This window comes from Pseudophryne corroboree, chromosome 7, assembly GCF_028390025.1.
Source record: "Pseudophryne corroboree isolate aPseCor3 chromosome 7, aPseCor3.hap2, whole genome shotgun sequence".
Taxonomy (NCBI): domain Eukaryota; kingdom Metazoa; phylum Chordata; class Amphibia; order Anura; family Myobatrachidae; genus Pseudophryne; species Pseudophryne corroboree.
In genome coordinates this window covers 362,878,771-362,898,789 of record NC_086450.1, presented here as the reverse complement: position 1 = coordinate 362,898,789, position 20,019 = coordinate 362,878,771, and the positions used below count along the sequence as shown (strand labels likewise).

The window sequence follows — 20,019 nt, the reverse complement described above, 5'->3', positions numbered from 1 at the left end:
GTAGTGTTGCGGCAGCACGATTGGATTCTCAATATTCCAAAATCGCAGCTGGTTCCGACGACTTGTCTTCTGTTCCTAGGGATGATCCTGGACACAGTCCAGAAAGAAGGTGTTTCTCCCGGAGGAGAAAGCCAGGGAGTTATCCGAGCTAGTCAGGAACCTCCTAAAACCGAACCAAGTCTCAGTGCATCAATGCACAAGGGTTCTGGGTAAAAATGGTGGCTTCCTACGAAGCAATCCCATTCGGCAGATTCCACGCAAGACTTTCCAGTGGAACCTACTGGACAAATGGTCCGGGTCGCATCTTCATATGCTTCAGCGGATAACCCTGTCACCGGGGACAAGGGTATCCCTCCTGTGGTGGTTGCAGAGTGCTCATCTTCTAGAGGGCCGCAGATTCGGCATTCGGGACTGGGTCCTGGTGGCCACGGATGCCAGCCTGCGAGGCTGGGGAGCAGTCACACAGGGAAGGAATTTCCAGGGCTTATGGTCAAGCCTGGAGACATCTCTTCATATAAACATTCTGGAACTAAGGGCCATTTACAATGCCCTAAGTCAAGCGAAACCCCTGCTTCAGGGTCAGGCGGTATTGATCCAATCGGACAACATCACGTCAGTCGCCCACGTAAACAGACAGGGCGGCACGGGAAGCAGGGGGGCAATGGCAGAAGCTGCAAGGATTCTTCGCTGGGCGGAAAATCATGTGATAGCACTGTCAGCAGTGTTCATTCCGGGAGTGGACAACTGGGAAGCAGACTTCCTCAGCAGACACGACCTTCACCCGGGAGAGTGGGGACTTCACCCAGAAGTCTTCCACCTGATTGTAAACCGTTGGGAAAAACCAAAGGTGGACATAATGGCGTCCCGTCTAAACAAAAAACTAGACAGATATTGCGCCAGGTCAGGGGACCCTCAGGCAATAGCGGTGGACGCTCTGGTAACACCGTGGGTGTACCAGTCAGTGTATGTGTTCCCTCCTCTGCCTCTCATACCAAAAGTACTGAGAATCATAAGAAGGAGAGGAGTAAGAACTATACTCGTGGTTCCGGATTGGCCAAGAAGGACTTGGTATCCGGAACTTCAAGAGATGCTCACGGACGAACCGTGGCCTCTACCTCTAAGAAAGGACCTGCTCCAGCAGGGGCCTTGTCTGTTCCAAGACTTACCGTGGCTGCGTTTGACGGCTTGGCGGTTGAACGCCGGATCCTGAAGGAAAAAGGCATTCCAGATGAAGTCATCCCTACCCTGGTCAAGGCCAGGAAGGACGTAACCGCAAAACATTATCACCGCATTTGGCGAAAATATGTTGCGTGGTGGGAGGCCAAGAAGGCCCCTACAGAGGAATTTCAACTGGGTCGTTTCCTCCATTTCCTGCAAACAGGACTGTCTATGGGCCTAAAATTAGGGCCCATTAAGGTTCAAATTTCGGCCCTGTCGATTTTCTTCCAAAAGGAACTGGCTTCAGTGCCTGAAGTTCAGACATTTGTAAAAGGGGTACTGCATATACAGCCTCCTTTTGTGCCTCCAGTAGCACCTTGGGATCTCAATGTTGTGTTGAGTTTCCTAAAGTCACATTGGTTTGAACCACTCACCACTGTGGACTTAAAATATCTCACATGGAAGGTGACGATGCTGTTAGCCCTGGCTTCAGCCAGGCGTGTGTCAGAACTGGCGGCTTTATCATATAAAAGCCCTTATTTAATATTTCATTCTGACAGGGCAGAATTGAGGACTTGTCCTCAATTTCTACCTAAGGTGGTTTCTGCATTTCACATGAAGCAACCTATTGTGGTACCTGCGGCTACTAAGGACTTGGAGGATTCCAAGTTGCTTGACGTGGTCAGGGCCCTGAAAATATATGTTTCCTGGACGGCTGGAGTCAGAAAATCTGACTCGCTGTTTATCCTGTATGCACCCAACAAACTGGGTGCTCCTGCTTCTAAGCAGACGATTGCTCGTTGGATTTGTAGTACAATTCAGCTTGCACATTCTGTGGCAGGCCTGCCACAGCCAAAAATCTTAAAATGCCCACTCCACAAGGAAGGTGGGCTCATCTTGGGCAGCTGCCCGAGGGGTCTCGGCTTTACAACTTTGCCGAGCAGTTACTTGGTCAGGAGCAAATACGTTTGTAAACTTCTACAAATTTGATACCCTGGCTGAGGAGGACCTGGAGTTCTCTCATTCGGTGCTGCAGAGTCATCCGCACTCTCCCGCCCGTTTGGGAGCTTTGGTATAATCCCCATGGTCCTTACGGAGTTCCCAGCATCCACTAGGACGTCAGAGAAAATAAGAATTTACTTACCGATAATTCTATTTCTCGTAGTCCGTAGTGGATGCTGGGCGCCCATCCCAAGTGCGGATTGTCTGCAATACTGGTACATAATTATTGTTACCAAAAAATTTGGGTTATTGTTGTAGTGAGCCATCTTTTATAGAGGCTTCTCTATTATCATGCTGTTAACTGGATTCAGATCACAAGTTGTACAGTGTGATTGGTGTGGCTGGTATGAGTCTTACCCGGGATTCAAAATCCTTCCTTATTGTGTACGCTCGTCTGGGCACAGTATCCTAACTGAGGCTTGGAGGAGGGTCATAGGGGGAGGAGCCAGTGCACACCAGGTGATCCTAAAGCTTTCTTTAGATGTGCCCTGTCTCCTGCGGAGCCGCTATTCCCCATGGTCCTTACGGAGTTCCCAGCATCCACTACGGACTACGAGAAATAGAATTATCGGTAAGTAAATTCTTATTTTTTTCCAGCAGTACTACAAGTCCCAGCAAGCCTCCACCGCAAGCTGGTACTTGGAGAACCACAAGTACCAGCATGCAGGAGAAAAACGGGCCCGCTGGTACCTGTAGTTCTACTGGAAAAAAAATACCCAAATAAAAACAGTACACAGACACAGTGACAGTAAAACTTTATTACACACTGCCGACACACATACTTACCTATGTTGACACGCCGACTGCCACGGTCTCCGACGATCCGAGGGTACCTGTGAAAAAAATTATACTCACCTTCCAGCGTCCAGAGGTACATCCACGTCCAGAGATACATCCACGTACTTGTTAAAAAAAAAAAACGAACACTCGTACCACCGGACTGAAAGGGGTCCCATGCTTTCACATCAGACCCCTTTCCCCGAATGCCGGGACACCACGTGACTCCTGTCACTGAAGTCCCTTCAGCCAATCAGGAAGCGCTACTTCCGTGGCGCTCACCTGATTGGCTGTGCGCTGTCTGAGCTGTCAGACAGCGCATCGCAAAGCCTCTCCATTACTTTCAATGGTGAGAACTTTGCCGTCTGCGGGGGTTACCCGCGGTCAGCCGCTGACCGGCGGGTGACCTCACCGCTAGCCGCTAAGTTCCCACCATTGAAAGTAATGGACGGAGCTGTGCGATGCGCTGTCTGAGTTCAGACAGCGCACAGCCAATCAGGTGAGCGCAACTTCTTTGCGCTTCCTGATTGGCTTTAGAGACCTTTCTGTGACAGCTGTCACTCTGAGAGGTCTCTCTGCATTCGGGGTAAGGGGTCCCATGTGTAAGCATGGGACCCCTTTCAGTCCGTTTGGTCGGGTGTCCAGTTTTTTTTTTTTAACAAGTACGTGGATTTATCTCTGGACCCTGGCTGAGGTGAGTATATTGATCTTTTCTTTTCAGGTATCCATGGATTCTACTTGGAGAAGAGGACCGATGTCAGCGTGTGAACATAGGTAAGTATGTGTGTGTCGACGTATGAAATAAAGTTTTACTGTCACGGTGTGTGTGTCCTGTTTTTATTTGGGTATTTTTTTTCCAGTAGAACTACAGGTACCAGCGGGCCCGTTTTTCTCCCGCATGCTGGTACTTGTGGTTCTCCAAGTACCAGCTTGCGGGGGAGGCTTGCTGGGACTTGTAGTTCTTCTGGAAAAAACAATATTCTTGACATTTTACCAAGGCTATCAGCCTCCCATCCGCAGCCCTTGGATGGGGGGGACAGCCTCGGGCTTCACCCCTGGCCCTTGGGTGGCTGGGGGGACGACCCCTTGATTGAAGGGGTCCCCACTCCCCCAGGGTACCCCGGCCAGGGGTGACTAGTTGGATATTTAATGCCACGGCCGCAGGTCACTGTATAAAAGTGACCCCCGGCTGTGGCATTATCTGTCCAGCTAGTGGAGCCCGATGCTGGTGTAAAAAATACGGGGGACCCCTACTCGTTTTGTCCCCCATATTTTTTGCACCAGCACCAGGCGCAGAGCCCGGTGCTGGTTTTAAAAATACGGGGGATCCCCTGTCAATTTTTCCCCCGCATTTTTAGAACCAGGACCAGCTCGAAGAGCCCGAGGCTGGTTATGCTTTGGAGGGGGGACCCCAGGCAATTTTTTTCAGGGATTTCACCATTCCATCTATAAAAAAAAAATATATATTATTTTTAAAAATATATAAATAATACTTGTGCCTCCCAAAAAGACAAACCAAGTACCTAATCCCTTCTAATATAAATAGATCTGATATTACCATGAAAAAAACCCACAAAAAAAACATGTTTTAAATTTTTTTTATTGGTTTCACCAAAGTGTGGCGGATTGAAAATGACGAATTTGCTGTCTAAAAGCACTGCTGTCGAATTTCCAAACTTGAATTGAATATGCTTTTGTCGAATTGCAGCACTTGTATCATTGCAGAAAAGTCGAATTTGCAAAAAGTAGTTTTTGCAAAAAGTCGAATTTTGAAAGTCCGTTTTTTTGACGGAAAGCACTGAATTGCATTGACGAATTTTTTTTTTTTTGCGAAAAATACCCGAAATTCGACAATTTCGGGAATTCGACCGCAATTGCATATACCCCATAGTAGTTAACTAGTCATAAAACATTACTCAGCGGGTATGTAGATTCATCACAACTTAATACCTCTTTTCAACCTCAATTACTATGTTACTGGTTGGCACCAGCCTGCCTGCTTCGTGGGACTTAGGGGGGGGAACGACCCAACCTCTTGCAGGGTTAATGGTCCCGTTCCCCGCTGACAGGACACTGAGCTCCTGAGGGAACTATTCGCAAGCCGCACCACGACGAGCGTACATTCCCGCAGCACGCCACCCCTAACAGAGCCAGAAGAATGAAGAGTGGTGAGTACTGAGCCGGCGTCCCGGCCATTATCGCGGCACGAGGGTACGGAGACGCACGGCTTCTAAACGGGGCTCAATGCGTCTCCAGACACAGTACACAACTGCTTCTCCGTACACTGTACACAGTACCCAAACTGTCAAAAACAGCCTTAAAACGGTTCTGCTCCATTTTTAGCACAAAAATTACCAGTATAAATAAAGCGGGAAGACCGTGCGCCATTGAAGGGGCGGGGCTTCACTATGAGAGGATCCAGCAGCTCTCCAGCGCCATTTTTCCTCTGCAGTGGACACAGACGCTGACTGACAGGGACACGCAGCTCCTCCGGTGTACTAAGTCCCCTATCAAGGTACTTAGTCTACGACCCGGCTAAGCTTGGCATTAGAGGTAAGGGCACGGTGGGGGGCTGGCTACAAACAACTCTGTGTCTCCCTGAAGGGCTCTTTGGGCCTAATTCAGAGTTGATCGCAGCAACAAATTTGTTAGCAGTTGGAGAAAACCATGTGCACTGCAGCGGGGGGCAGATATAACGTGCAGAGAGTTAGATTTGGGTGGGGTGTATTCAAACTGAAATCTAAATTGCAGTGTAAAAATAAAGCAGCCAGTATTTACCCTGCACAGAAACAAAATAACCCACCCAAATCTAACTCTCTCTGCAAATGTTATATATGCCCCCCCCTGCAGTGCACATGGTTTTGCCCAATTGCTAAGAAATTTGCTGCTGCGATCAACTCAGAATTAACCCCTTTGTGGGTTACTTGTGCTTAACCTTTTCCTGTGTGTGTGTGTGTGTGTGTGTGTGTGTGTGTGTGTGTGTGTGTGTATGTGTGTGTGTGTACTGTCACATTTACATTATGTCAGGCAAAGAGTGTGTCTCTTGTACAGTAGAGTGTTCCTCTTCACCAGGGGGCTCACTACTGGGCACTCAGGGTTTACAGGCTAGCGGGGCTGATTCTCTTAAAGGAATGATCGCCACTCTTTCTACAAAATTGTCCCGCAATGAGAAAGAGACGCAATACTTAAACAGGATGTGGATGAGCTTATGAACAGAGACTCAGTCCCCATAACAGCGTCTCAATTCCCTTCCATTTGTCCGCAAAAGCGATCTCTGGCGCGTATCCTGCAGTCTGACTCTGACGCTGATAGGTCAGACATGGAGGAGGTGAGGTGGATTTGGAGGGGGGGGGGGGTGCGGCTCTGTCACAGGGAATAGAGGCTCTTATAGAAGCTATCAGAGATGTTCTGCATATTCCTGATAAGGTGTCAGAGGAGTGTGAGGAATCTTATTTTAATGCAAAAAGAAATCTTCGGTCACTTTTCCTGCGTCAAAGGAATTGAATACCCTGTTAGAAGAACCGTGGGTTAATCCTGATAAGAAATTTCAGATCCCTAAAAGGTTGCTCTCATCTTTTCCTTTTCCTCTGGAGGATAGGAAAAAATGGGAAAATCCACCGCTAGTGGACGCATCAGTCTCTAGGCTGTCACGTAAAATTGTATTGCCTGTTCCTGGTGCAGCCTCCCTGAAAGACACAGCTGATCGTAAAATTGAGACTACACTCAAATCATTGTACACAGCTGCTGGAGTGGCCCAAAGACCCACTATTGTATGTGCGTGGATCACAAAAGCCATTGCAAAATGGTCAGGTAACCTAATTGAGGGGTTAGATTCCTTGTCTAGGGGGGATGTTGTTTTACTCCTGCAGCAAATACAGGACTCTGCAAACTTTATGTTGGAAGCCATAAAAGAAATAGGCTTGCTTAATGCACGCACCACTGCACCAGTGTCTGCATGCAGGGGCTTGTGGCTACGCCAGTGGACTGCTGATGCAGACTCCAGGAAAGGGGTGGAAGCCTACCATTCACTGGAGAGGCCTTTTTTGGAGATGAACTAGACAAATGGATCTCCACAGCTACTGCGGATAAGTCTACGTATCTTCTTTCCGCAGCCCCCCAACCAAGAAGACTTATTCAGCTTCTAAGTTGCAGTCCTTTTGGACGGCCAAGTTCAAGGGCAAATCCAGAGGTGCTTCTATGTCCTCGAGCGGCGCAAGAGGTAAACCATGCAAACTAGCAGCTGCCAGTGCTCAGGAACAGAGCTCAGGTTCTGCTTCCTCAAAGCCTTCAGCATGACGGTGGACCGCAATGCCTGGAAGGCTGTCAGGTGGGAGCCCGACTACAATAATTCAGTCAGATCTGGTAAAGTTCATGCCAGGATCCCTGGGTCATAGATCTTATTTCCCAGGGCTACAGACTGGAGTTCCAAGAGCTCCCACCTAACAGATTCTTCAAATCAGGCTTACCAGTTTCACAAGAGGCAAGTGTAACTTTACAGCATACCATCCAAAAGCTAGTACAGACTCAAGTCATTGTTCCAGTTCCACCTCATCTGCAAAACAAGGGGTATTATTCCAACTTGTTTGTAGTACTGAAACCGTGCTGTTCGGTAAGACCAATTTTGAACCTCAAGTCGTTGAACCCGTACTTACGAGTGTTTATATTCAAGATGGAGTCTCTGAGAGCGGTGATCTCAGGTCTGGAGGAAGGGGAATTCCTAGTGTCTCTGGATATCAAGGAATGCATACCTTCACATTCTGATCTGGCCACCTCATCAGGCTTATCTACGGTTTGCACTGCAGGACTGTCACTACCAGTTCCAGGCCCTGCCATTTGGTCTCTCCACAGCACAGAGGGTGTTCACCAAGGTGATGGCAGAGATGATGTTTCTACTCCGCAAACAGGGAGTGAACATAGGGGCAGATGTATGATGGGGCGCTATGTGCATTCAGCAAATAGCGCACGCTAACTGCTGCTGGTACCGCATCATCACGATGTATGATGCGGCACTTTAACGAATTTACATTGTGCATGGTCCCGCTTCGTCCTGAGCGCTGTGCCTATACCTTTTTGCTGCCTCCCTGATGTATTAACGGCGGGACTGTCACTCACCGCTCGTTAAGTCCCCTCCATCGCTTCGCCAGGTCAGGGCTGGCGCTACAGCACTGCAGGTACTAAAAAGTGGGTGTTTTTTTTTTTTAGGTAATTTAAAAATAAAAACTTTATTGTTCGTGGACAATAGTCCCGCCCACGCCTCCTCCTCTATGACCTTCCTAACACATCCGGCGCCGGCGAGCGCATGCGCCTCCGGCCGCCAGCGGCACGAGCCGGGCGAAGGGCAAAAGGGCGCATGCGCAGAGAGCCAGCAGCAGCGATACCAGCCCAGCCGATGTGGAAGGTGCGCTATCGCTGAACAGGTAAGATAACGCACTCCCACATCGGCAGGGGCCTGAATAATACATTGTGGCGGCGGGTGCGGGCGTATCACCACGATAATGTGGTGATACGCCCCCAGACACATAACGTCCGTTAGGACGTTTTTCATACATCACCCCCATAATTCCTTACCTGGACGATCTCCTGATAAAAGCACAGTCCAGGGTAAGGTTGCTGGACAGCACTGGTCTCTCAGCCAAACTCCTCTAGGATCACGGGTGGATTCCGAAATCTCACCTAGAGCCAATACGAAGGCTCCCATTCATGGGAATGATACTGGACATGGAGTCGCAGAAAGTGTTCCTTCCGTTGGAAAAGGCATTGGTAATCAAGTCGATGGTTCGGGACATCCTGAAGCCAACCCGGGTATCGGTGCATCTTTGCATTCGCCTTCTGGGGAAAATGGTGGCCTCTTACGAGGCACTTCAATACGGAAGGTTTCACGCAAGACCCTTCCAGCTCAATCTGTTGGACAAATGGTCCGGATCGCATCTTCACATACACCAGAGGATCCGTCTGTCGCCAAAAGCCAGGATCTCCCTTCTGTGGTGGCTACAGACTTCTCACCTCGTCGGAGGTTCGGAATTCAGAACTGGATTCTGTTAACCCCAGACGCAAGCCTCAGGGGTTGGGGAGCAGTCACTTAGGGGTGCAGTTTTAAGGAAGATGGTGAAGTCAGGAAGTCATCCTTCCAATCAACATTCTGGAACTCAGGAAAATATACAACGCCCTTCTGCAGGCCTCACATCTTCTTCAAGATCAGGCCATTCAGGTCCAGTCGGACAATGTGACGGCAGTAATGTACATAAACTGACAGGGCGAAACAAAAAGCAGAGCAGCAATGTCAGAGGTGTCGAGAATTCTCCTCTGGGCAGAAAGAAACGCTGTGGCGTTGTCAGCAGTCTTCATTCTGTGAGTAGACAGCTGGGAAGCAGACTTCCTCAGCAGACACGACCTGCACCCGGGGGAGTGGGGCCTTCACCCGGAAGTGTTCAGGTGCTTGACACATCGATGGGGATATCCACAGATCGACATGATGGCCTCTCGTCTCAACAAGAAGCTCAGGCGGTATTGTTTCAGGTCAAGAGACCCACAGGCAGCGTCAGTAGACGCTCTGATGACTCCATTGGTCTATCAGATGGTGTACGTGTCTCCTCCACTTTCTCTGATTCCAAGAATTCTTAAGCGAATAAAAAGGGAAAAGGTTCAAGCATTACTCATTGCTCCGGACTGGCCAAGAAGGGCCTGGTACGCGGACCTTCTGGAGATGCTGATCGAAGATCCGTGGCCTCTACCTCTTCGCGAGGATCTTCTGCAACAGCGCCCGTTCGTCTATCAGGACTTACCGCAGCAACGTTTGACGGCATGGAAGTTGAACGGTTGAATCTAGCCAAGAGGGAATCCCTAACAAGGCTATCCCGACTATAATCCAAGCCAGGAAGGGGGTAACGTTTAAGCATTACCATTGTATTTGGAAGAAATACGTCTGTTGGTGTGAGAGCAGAAATTATTCTGCGGTGGAATTTCATCTTGGACGTTTCCTGCTTTTTCTGCCGTCAGGTGTGGATGTGGGCCTGTATCTGGGCTCCATAAAAGTCCAGATTTCAGCCTTGTCCATTTTCTTTCAGAAACAATTGGCTTCTCTCGCTGAGTTCAAGACGTTCTTGAAAGGTGTTCTGCACACCCAACCTCCCTTTGTGCCTCCCACGGCACCTTGGGGTCTCAATTTGGTGCTGCAGTTCCTCCAATCGGACTGGTTTGAACCGTAACAGGAGGTGGACGTAAAATATCTTGCGTGGAAGACCGTCACACTGTTGGCCTTGGCTTTAGCAAGACGTGTGTCAGAGCTAGGGGCTTTGTCTCACAAAAGTCCCTATTTAATTTTCCATGAGGACAGAGCTGAACTCAGAACTCGTCAGCAATTTCTTTCTAAAGTGGTGTCTGTGTTTCAACCAACCTATTGTGGTTCCGGTTGTCAGCGACACCTCTGCTACTTCAAAGTCTTTGGATGTTATGAGGGCTTTGAAGGTGTATGTCAAGCAAACAGCTCGTCACAGAAAATCGGACTCGCTGTTTGTTCTCTATGATCCCACTAAAATTGGGTGTCCTGCGTCAAAGCAGTCCATTGCACGCTGGATCAGGCTTACTATCCACCATGCTTATTCCACGGCAGGTTTTCCATGTCCAGAATCTGTATAGACCCACTCTACTAGGTCGGTAGGTACTTCCTGGGCGGCTGCCCGGGGGGTCTCGGCTTTACAGCTCTGCCGAGCAGCTACTTGGTCAGGTTCAAACACGTTTGCTAAGTTCTACAAGTTCGATACTTTGGCCTCTGAGGACCTTCAGTTTGGTCAATCAGTTCTGCAGAAACCTCAGCACTCTCCCACCTAGTTTGGGAGCTTTGGTACGTCCCCATGGTACTAAATGGAACCCCAGTATCCTCTAGGACGTAAGAGAAAATAGGATTTTAATTACCTACTGGTAAATCCTTTTCTCGTAGTCCGTAGAGGATACTGGGCGCCCGCCGAGTGCTTCCTGCACTGTTACTTGGTTAAGTAATGTTTGTTCAGCCGTTGCTGTTCCTGTTTCAAGTTTGGTTAGCGTGGCTTTCCTCTTGTTTGTGTGTGCTGGTTCGGAATCTCACCACTTCTCTCAAAGTATGTCCGTCTCCTCGTGCACAGTTTCCTAGACTGAGTCTGGTAGGAGGGGCATAGAGGGAGGAGCCAGCCCACACTATCAAATTCTTAAAGTGCCCATGGCTCCTAGTGGACCCGTCTATACCCCATGGTACTAAATGGAACCCCAGTATCCTCTACGGACTACGAGAAAAGGATTTACCGGTAGGTAATTAAAATCCTATTTTCGTACGCTTTCCCAATCCCCCATGTCTTATTTGTACCTTGTGTCTCTTTTTTGCCAGCAGGATGGTGAATACTGTGCTATGGGCAGCAGATATTTGGGGCAAAGTATACACTCTGTCTACAGATGGGCAACAGTGGGAACTATGTAAAGACGACCATCTCCAGTTCAAACGTATATCTGCTGTACAAGCGTGCTGCTGGGGCATCGCCGGCAACAATGAGATATATGTCTATGTACATGCCAGCGACCTGCCAATCCGATATCAAGAAGAGACCTATGAGAATCAGGTTTGGAATTCAAGAGGGTCACTTGTATTTGTTTGATTATATCTAGTGGACATTGTTTGTCCAAACTAATTATTGTGACAATGTAACTTTTTTTGTTTCAAAAAGATGCGAAACCCATTACTTAAAGTACATAGAACCTAGATACATTATGTATGACAATGCAGCCTGTCCATTCACCAGGAACTAAGGCAGAAAGTGTCTAGTTCCTGTGAATTGCATTGGTTTGCTGGTCCAGGACTAAATCAAATTATTTGTAGTCAATGTAATAGGCAGAACCAGTGCTTGTGTCATCCAGTTGTAAAATATGTGGACAAACAGAAGTGAATCCTGTCCTTCACCACATAACTGACCTTAAGGATAACATAACACAATTTACTTAATTTAATATTTTTTCTGAATTTCTGAGTAAGAAACTTCTGGCCTAGGGGTCATGTGAAAAAAATTCTGATACAATAGCCGTGACTCAAAAATGTTTGGGAACCACTGCTCTAAGGTATTTGTGTTTACAAAATCCATTTCTCCATTAGTCAGCTGAATCAGATTATTTCAAGATGGTGGTATTCGAGCTGAGTCCAGCATCCATGTTACACGTACTGGTCAGTTTCTAAGAGGCACTTATTTGCTTCATAGAACACAATTGTATTTTTGGTCACTGCCGGGCAAGGGTTGCAGCTTAACAAAATAGCTCTTAACATATATTAGGAAGGTTTGGATTCTCCATTGCAACAAGTGGCTCTCCGTATTTGCCAAGATAATTTGCCAACTGAAGGGTAACACTAGTAGATAGGTGTCAGGTTCCTACTTTTGATGTTTTAATATCCCTGGTATTTATATTCATTGTGTGTACCAAGAAAAGCTTTTATTTGGTTAGAAACGTTTTATTGATCTGAATTGACTTGAGTATATGTTATTTTTGAATAATTAAAGTTTGCCATTGTCTTCTTTTTGCGCTGGAGATAACACAACATCTTTGCTTCAGCTGTTTTCCTGCTGGCCCCAAGTGCTGCTTGCAGAGTTTTAAAAGCCTCTAAACAGGCAAGTCTGCTTGTGTGACACCTTCAGGCAAATCCTATTCATTTCATTAGTATAGCATGTTTTTTAAAAAGTGCTTCTTTTTCCTGGAAATAGAAGTGAAACCACCTTAAAGCACATTTGAGACTTGACTTGTCAGAATGTTTCAATTAATAGCTAGTTCTTGCTCATGTAAATTAATGCTAGCCAATGCTGTCCTTTTCCTAACGGATGAAATGGCATGACTCACAAATAGATGCATAGCATTGTCCTGTATGTTCATCCATTAAATAATGACAACATTAAATAAACTTCAATCCTCCTCTTTTGACTGTTGTGTGCTGCAGCGCTGGAATCCAGTGGATGGATTTTGTGAGAAGCTGCTCCCGAGTGACCGCTGGCAGTGGAGTGATGTCACTGGCTTGAAGCACCAGCAGCTGGACAGCTTTGAACTGCCCTCATCTCACTGGGAGTGGGAGTCAGATTGGTACGTTGACGAGAATATAGGAGGAGAACCAGCGGAAAAAGGGGTAAGTAATGGTGGTAGTCTGCAAACCTGGATTTCACAAGTAACTTACTGCATACAGTACAGTACAGTGTGCATGCTATCAAAGAGCAGAACTAGCCTGTTACACTGTATATCATAATACAATATACAAGAAATTATCCTGTCTGCAATAGGCGCATCCAGAATCCTGCCAAGGAAAAATCGGAGAGTCCAAAAGGGGTGGATTCAAGACACCTACAATATCTAACCAAGAATTTATTAACCTTGCCCATCACAAACTTTCTAAATTACCCCTCAATTTCATCTCTCCCATTCACATGATACATAAAAGACTTCCTTGCGGCATAATTTGGGGCATTATAGGGCCTGCATGTGAGACACTAGGAAAACTTTAATAAAGGATTGTTGTGCATTATGCAGTACATGATCCAGCAATTGTAATGCCAGTTATACTCATTGCGACTCTAAAGCTGGTCAGCATGTTGCACTCCTGCTACTCAATATGACTGATCATATTGTCTAGATTGGCTACACTGTATTATTATTATTATCCTTTATTTGTAAGGCACCACAATGTTTCTGCAACGCTACACAGGGTAAATACACAGTAATAGTAAAACATGCATCATCAATGGTACAGTATATGTACAATGACTCATAATTGGACAGTAACCTGCCAAACTAGGTAGGACTGCAGCAGAGAACAAGGGCTGGGGACTCCCTGTTTCTTGTCAGGCAAGTGGTGGTGAGTTATTGGAAGGGGAAGCAACTCTGTCTCTGTGTGCTTGCCCTCTGACGGGCACCACTCGATAAACCTGTACCCGTCAGAGGGCAAGCACACAGAGACAGAGTTGCTGAAAGGGACTAGGAGACACGAAGCAAGGATAGCGCTGGTGGGGAACATGAGGAAGGATGGCCCTGCTCGTGAGAGCTTGCAGACAAAGGGGAGGGGAGAACAGTGTGTGGATGAACTGGGAAAAAGTGAAGGACAGGGAGGAGAAAAGACAGTTTAGAAGTACGGTTGGTAGGCTTTGATGAAGAGGTATATTTGAAATAAAGATGCCAATACTGGGAGAAAGTCCAACTTGGCGAGCAAATTTCAAAAGAGGGGTGCAGAATGGTAAAATTCTTGGAGGTGAACATAAGAGGAGGTAACCAGGATGGAGGGGAGGTGGAAATTGAAGGAAGAACGAAAGGGATCAGGAGGAAGAGTGAACATAAATTAGGATGAATATGTAGGAGGGGTCAGAGCAATTGGGTGCTTTGTAAAAGTGAGGTTCAGGAATTTGAACTGGATTCTGCGGGGGATTGTCAGTCAGTGAAGCAAGTTGCAGAGGAGGTAATCTGTCACAGAGCGGTTAGAAATGAGATGATGGATTGAGGTGGGGCAGTGGCGAGTAAGCGAAGGACAGAGAGGAGCAGGTTACAATTATCGAGGCGGGAGATGTTGAGTGAGAGGGAAAGGGATTTTTTTGCATCTGTGGTGAGAAAGAGCCTGATCTTAGAGATGTTTTGGAATTGAAAGTGTCAGGAATGACTTGCTGCAATACTTTACTGATGGGATCTCATTTGCAGGGCTGGACATACGCTATAGACTTCCCAGCAACATACACAAAGGATAAGAAGTGGAATTCATGTGTGCGTCGCAGGAGGTGGATCCGATACAGGAGATACAAGTCTAGAAACAGCTGGGCAGATGTAAGTTTCTTTTATGAACACTATGCAACCAGATGTCTATGCTTTTCATTAAGATACGGATGTGTCCTCATACACTGTGGCTTCAGTCACGCCAAATAGCCCCTCACAGCGCGCCAGGCTCGGGGCAACTCGGCCACGCTGAGCATCTTATTGCCAACATAAAACAACTGGAAGCAACAAAACTTTATGGGTAGATTAAACTGATGACTTTGATGTGTGACATTTGTACATCTGTTTATAGTGAGTCTGAATTTGAATAATTGCTGTGATACTGCGGCTTTTTCTCACGCCATGTTCCATTGTGCTTCATCTGCAACTGTGTACGCCTTTAGTACTAATTCCTGTGGTAAAAGTCTCAGCCACGTGGCTGTAGTACACTCTGAGATGTGTTTCAAATAAGATACACATCATCGTGCAGCTCAGTCGCAGCGGGCATCTTGCGCCATACGGTGTCTGGACGCTAGGTGAGGACATATCGGTAAGCAACACACCCATTTTTTAAAGATACAAATTGTCTACTGAATACAATCTCCATTTGAAGTGAAAGTGGCCAGGAAGGAGTAAATTGGATGTATTTCAGGTGCTCATGATAAATGTATTATGGTAAAGTAAATACTTAAGACACCAAAAAGTATATTCTATTTTTATGATGCACTGTATTACAAAAAATAAATATTGTACACAGCAGATATAATTGTTCTGCATCACATTTCCATAATATTGCCCTAATGCCGCCTCCTACACTATTGCCGCAATACACTAGAGGAGCAATTACCAGGGGATGTGGTCAGGATGCCGGTGCTCGAAATCCCAGCGACGGAATCCTGACATAGTGGCAAAATTCCAACACCAGAACTCCGACATCACTTGGAATGCCGGTGCCGACATCCCGAATGAAGGTATGCCAGGGTCTCCTAGGTTATGGCTGCGGGGCGGAGGTTAGGTTTAGGCTGCGGGGGGAGGGTTAAGGTTAGGCTGCAGGAAAGGAAGAGTTAGTGTTAGGCTGTAAAGAGAAGGGGTTAGGCTGCGAGGAGAAGGGGTTAGGGCTAGGCACCCTCTGGGAGGGTTAGAGGTAGGCACTACCAGGGAGGGTTAGGGTTAGGCAAGGGGTGGGGGGGAGTCTAGGGTTAGGCTGCAAGAAGGAAGGGGAGGCTTGTAGATTGTAATGAATCCAACGGGGCAATAGCCATGTATCCAAAGTTCCCCAAAAATCCTCTATATTTAAAAGGTCACCTGCCAGACCTTCCAGTGCATGTACCGGGGTCTGGTGTGCTTTCTGATTAGTATTCAGCAGTGGCACTGAGCAGGGGGCTCCAGGGCAGTGCAGACTCCTTCTTTGCCACCTTCCATCTTTTAACACATGCTCCCATCCTTTAGGCCCTTAGTCACACGATTGCAAATACCAACATGTCTGCTTACCCATTCATTCTGCTGGCTATGTGAATCTGCTTGTTGCGGACAAATGCCAGATCTTCAGTCTCAACAAGCCTAGCTGTGTGGACCATGTTTGGCTCACTGGAATTTCCTAGTTTCTTGCATCCATTTATCCCTGTAACGGGTACTCCTGTTCCTAGTGCCTTTTGTACTTGTGCCTGGTACCCTTGCTCATAATAGTCTGATACACCAGTGGTTTCTCGTGCCTCGCAACCATTGATTATACTAGTTTGTGGTAACATAGAAACATAGAATTTGACAGTAGATAAGAACCGCTTGGCTGCGCGCACACACACACACACACACACACACACACACACACACTTAAGCTGGGTACACATTGAAAAATTTGCACTAAGATATTTGCCAGTTCTGGCTGGCTGGAATGAAAATCTGCTAATGGATGAGGGCAATGGCCAGTTGGCATTTGTTATCATCCATTACCATATTTTCATTACAGCCAGCCAGATTTGGCAGATATCTTAGTGCAAATCTTTCCATGTGTACCCAGCTTACACACTGAGGTTAATTTTGACAGGAGCCAATTAACCTACCTGAGTACCTGAAGGAAACACACACAAGTTTGTGGAGAATATACAAACTCCACACATATAGGGCCACGTTGGGAATCACACCCATGACCTCAGTGCTGTGAGACAGTATTGCTAACCATTACACTGTCCGTACTGGTACATCTGTGCATTACTACCATAAGTCATTCCACTTTCCAGTAATCCTGTCCTTGTGCCCCTTCATCATCAACTAAAAATTAGCTAATAGGCATTTATATAATAGTCACCAAAACTAAATCTCTCCATGATGAACCATAGGTATACAATTGAGTGAAAGACTCTGGCTACATTGAAAGATGTCATTCTCTTGGTCTCTCAAGTTGTCCACACAGGTGTCTGCTAGTTCTGAAAATTCACGTCATGTGAATTTTACTCTATTATGCTAGGGGCTTGATTATGCTAGGGGCTTGATACCTCTGATTGGCAAGAAAAACGCCTCCGTTTATTGCCACATTGATGCCACTTGGACCTATAATATCTGGGCCACTGTTACTGCCCAAGTCTGGCTTTGTTTTGGAGCCATCTCCCATTGACGTTGAGGTGTTTCTTGCTAAATAACTTCCAGTGGACCCCAGGCGAGCTGGTTATACATACTGTATATATCCCTGATTGATTCGGGATATTGGAGCTGATATCACTGAACTGTGGAGTCTCACTGCTAATGCCATTGTCCTGTCATTTTCTGGATAACTGGATAACAGGTACATTATACCTGACCACTCATACTGTTGGAACTGCGTGATCTTTTATACACATTTATTATGTAGCTATTGTGACATCTTTCATCTGCTGTGCATACCAATTTTGTTACTCACTTGACAAAGGAATGATTGATTTGCCCAATGTATTTTTACCTGTAGTAGGAAGGGGGGAGAAAGGGCTAACAGGCAGTGAGCTAGTGTAGGTGGAAATGTCAGCAATGGCTGGTGTGGATACACATTAGTAGAAGCACATATTGTATTTATAGCCCACCTGGGGAAGCAGCTTTGTTTGTATAGCTCTGAGAAAAGCTTCTAATGAGGAAATGGGTACTTGCCCTGCCTCTCCCTAGCCATTCTGAGCTGATCTGGGCTTACTGAAACTAGGTCCCAGAATTTGAATTGGGTAATAAGCCTTAGGGGTATATTCAATAAGTGTCGGATCTACTCCGACATACAGTTGTCGGAATGGATCCAACAACCCCTATTCAATGGACGACCAAATTCGACTGTCGGATTTGGCCGTAAACAGGGTCCTGTCCTGCCACTGCTGTCAGCGGCTGTGGATGCGCTGACAGCAGCGGCAGGGGGGGTTCAGATAGCGGCGACGGCGGATTAACGGGGGCGGGAAGCGCGGGTGAGTGGGACGGCGGCGGGTATAAACTGGACGGCTGCAGGGGAGCTGAGATCGGCGACCGGCGGGGGGGGAGGGGGGGAGCTAGCGGCGGGGGGACATGTCTGCGGCAGCGGGGGGAAGCACTGCAGGGAGAGGTACTCTCTCCCTGCAGCGCCTCCCCCCGCCGGCCGCCGATCTCAGCTCCCCACGGGATGTACTAACCTGTCCCGCCGGATTAGGTGGAGACAGCAGGTTACCGTGGAGAATATCAGGGGAGAGCAGAGTAAAGCAGTTAACGCGGAGGGACAGGTTAGTTCATTCCACCCGTCTCCTCGCCTCAATCCGACTTGTTTTCAAGTCGGATTGAGTTTGTCGGAAAGGGGGCCAAAACCTGTCAGATTTGGACCCCTTTCCGACAGAAGCAAGCGGATCAGCGGCTATTCCGCCGATCCACGTGTTTTCCGACAAGACGGGAATTCCCGACTTGTCGGAAAAAAGCTGCCTCTAATGAATAGGTCAGAACCCCTTCCGACCTATTTCTGTCGGAAGCTGCCGTCTTTCCGACAAGACGGCAGCTTCCGACAGTTATTGAATATACCCCTTAGGTGAGATTTTTTCTTCCGATTCTGACTATATAGTCAGTATCGGAAGAAAAGTTAGTGCAGATCGCAAGGTGACAGTCACCTTGCGATCCCGATTCGATGTCGATGCGCGGTCCCGCGCGGTCGGCATCGAAAGAAAAGATAGACTGTGCAGGCAAGTCAATTTTGACTATCTCTATAGAAGAGATAGTCAAAATTGACACTTAGCCAAAATCGCACATAGCAAGTATCGCAAGCACAGTCATTATGTGCCTGCGATACTGACTATGTGCCGATCCGGCCCCTGTCGCATAGTGAGAATCGGGCATAGCCCGAATCTCACCATGTGTACACACCCTTAGTCTCAATACCCTGTACTTGTGAATGAATGCTATGTTCTGGATATCCAAGCACTCTGTGTCTTTCTACTCCGGTACTGTTGCTGCATCTACTACAGTGTATTAATGAGATGGCTAAATCACTGCGTAGTACATGTTTAATGTATGAATGTGCCCAAGTACGGTATAGGGTGGTCTGCCTCACCTTGTATGTGCACACAGCTTTGTGGCACTAGATCTCTTTGTACTATCCCTGCTACTGTATGTTTTGTCTGTGTCTCAGTGTGAATGGACTGAGGCTGACTGCAGGGAGCAGCTGCTGAGCCTGTAGGCACCAGTTTTTAGCTTCTGTGCTGCTACTGGATAGATGGGCCTAAGGCTGGGGGATCTCAGGCTTAATTAGAGGGCAGGGCCCAGGGAGGAATTCTATACTATACTGGCTAATGTGAGGGCTATATGAGCTGGGGTGCTTTGTAGGATATGGGGGCTCTGACTTTGTGGAGGCTGGTGATTGGGGGTACAGAGTGGGAGGGGGCTCTGTATTTATGTGGGGCTGCTGCTGTACAGTGTGGGTGTCTGAGGGTGCAGTTTAGGGTAACAAGAATCTGGGCTTTTGCAGGTGCAGGGTTTTGTGGGTGCAGACAGGCATAGCACAGGGAGCCAGCTGAAGCGGATATGTAGGTCATATACAGGGCGTGACCCAGGTCCACTAGCAACCAGTGTGAGATTCCACTGCACAGGGTGCATTACACCTGGTGCTGCAGTCGCTGGTTTCATTGATTTACTGCAGAACTCGTGTCCTTTACTTGATTCCGCAGCTGCAGTTGTTTGGAATCAGACAACCTCACTGGACTGCCTGAAAAATGAAGCAAGCAATGGAAGCATTTTCTGGGCTGTCTCATAGGAATCGAATGGGTATAGAGAGGGAGGAGCTATAGACTTCGTGTAGAAATGTAAAATACCTGCACTCCTGGTTGTTGCCTCTATACCCTAAGATTATTTGCATTATATGCGCGTTTTTTTATTATTCTTTATCCATTG

General features: G+C 47.3%; 1 protein-coding gene across 4 annotated transcripts in view; it reads left to right on the top strand.

Annotated features, from left to right (window-relative positions):
- The window catches only part of TECPR1 (tectonin beta-propeller repeat containing 1), a 304,477-nt gene that overhangs the window by 44,772 nt on the left and 239,686 nt on the right, over positions 1-20,019 (top strand). For 3 of the 4 annotated variants that reach the window (XM_063934495.1, XM_063934497.1, XM_063934498.1), the window contains exons 2-4: positions 11,294-11,522; positions 12,881-13,063; positions 14,617-14,739. In XM_063934495.1, coding sequence (XP_063790565.1) covers positions 11,298-11,522; positions 12,881-13,063; positions 14,617-14,739 — 531 coding nt within the window. In that variant the 5' untranslated portion in view covers positions 11,294-11,297. The remainder of the gene's footprint in view (positions 1-11,293; positions 11,523-12,880; positions 13,064-14,616; positions 14,740-20,019) is intronic. The other variant, XM_063934496.1, reaches the window with a different exon arrangement.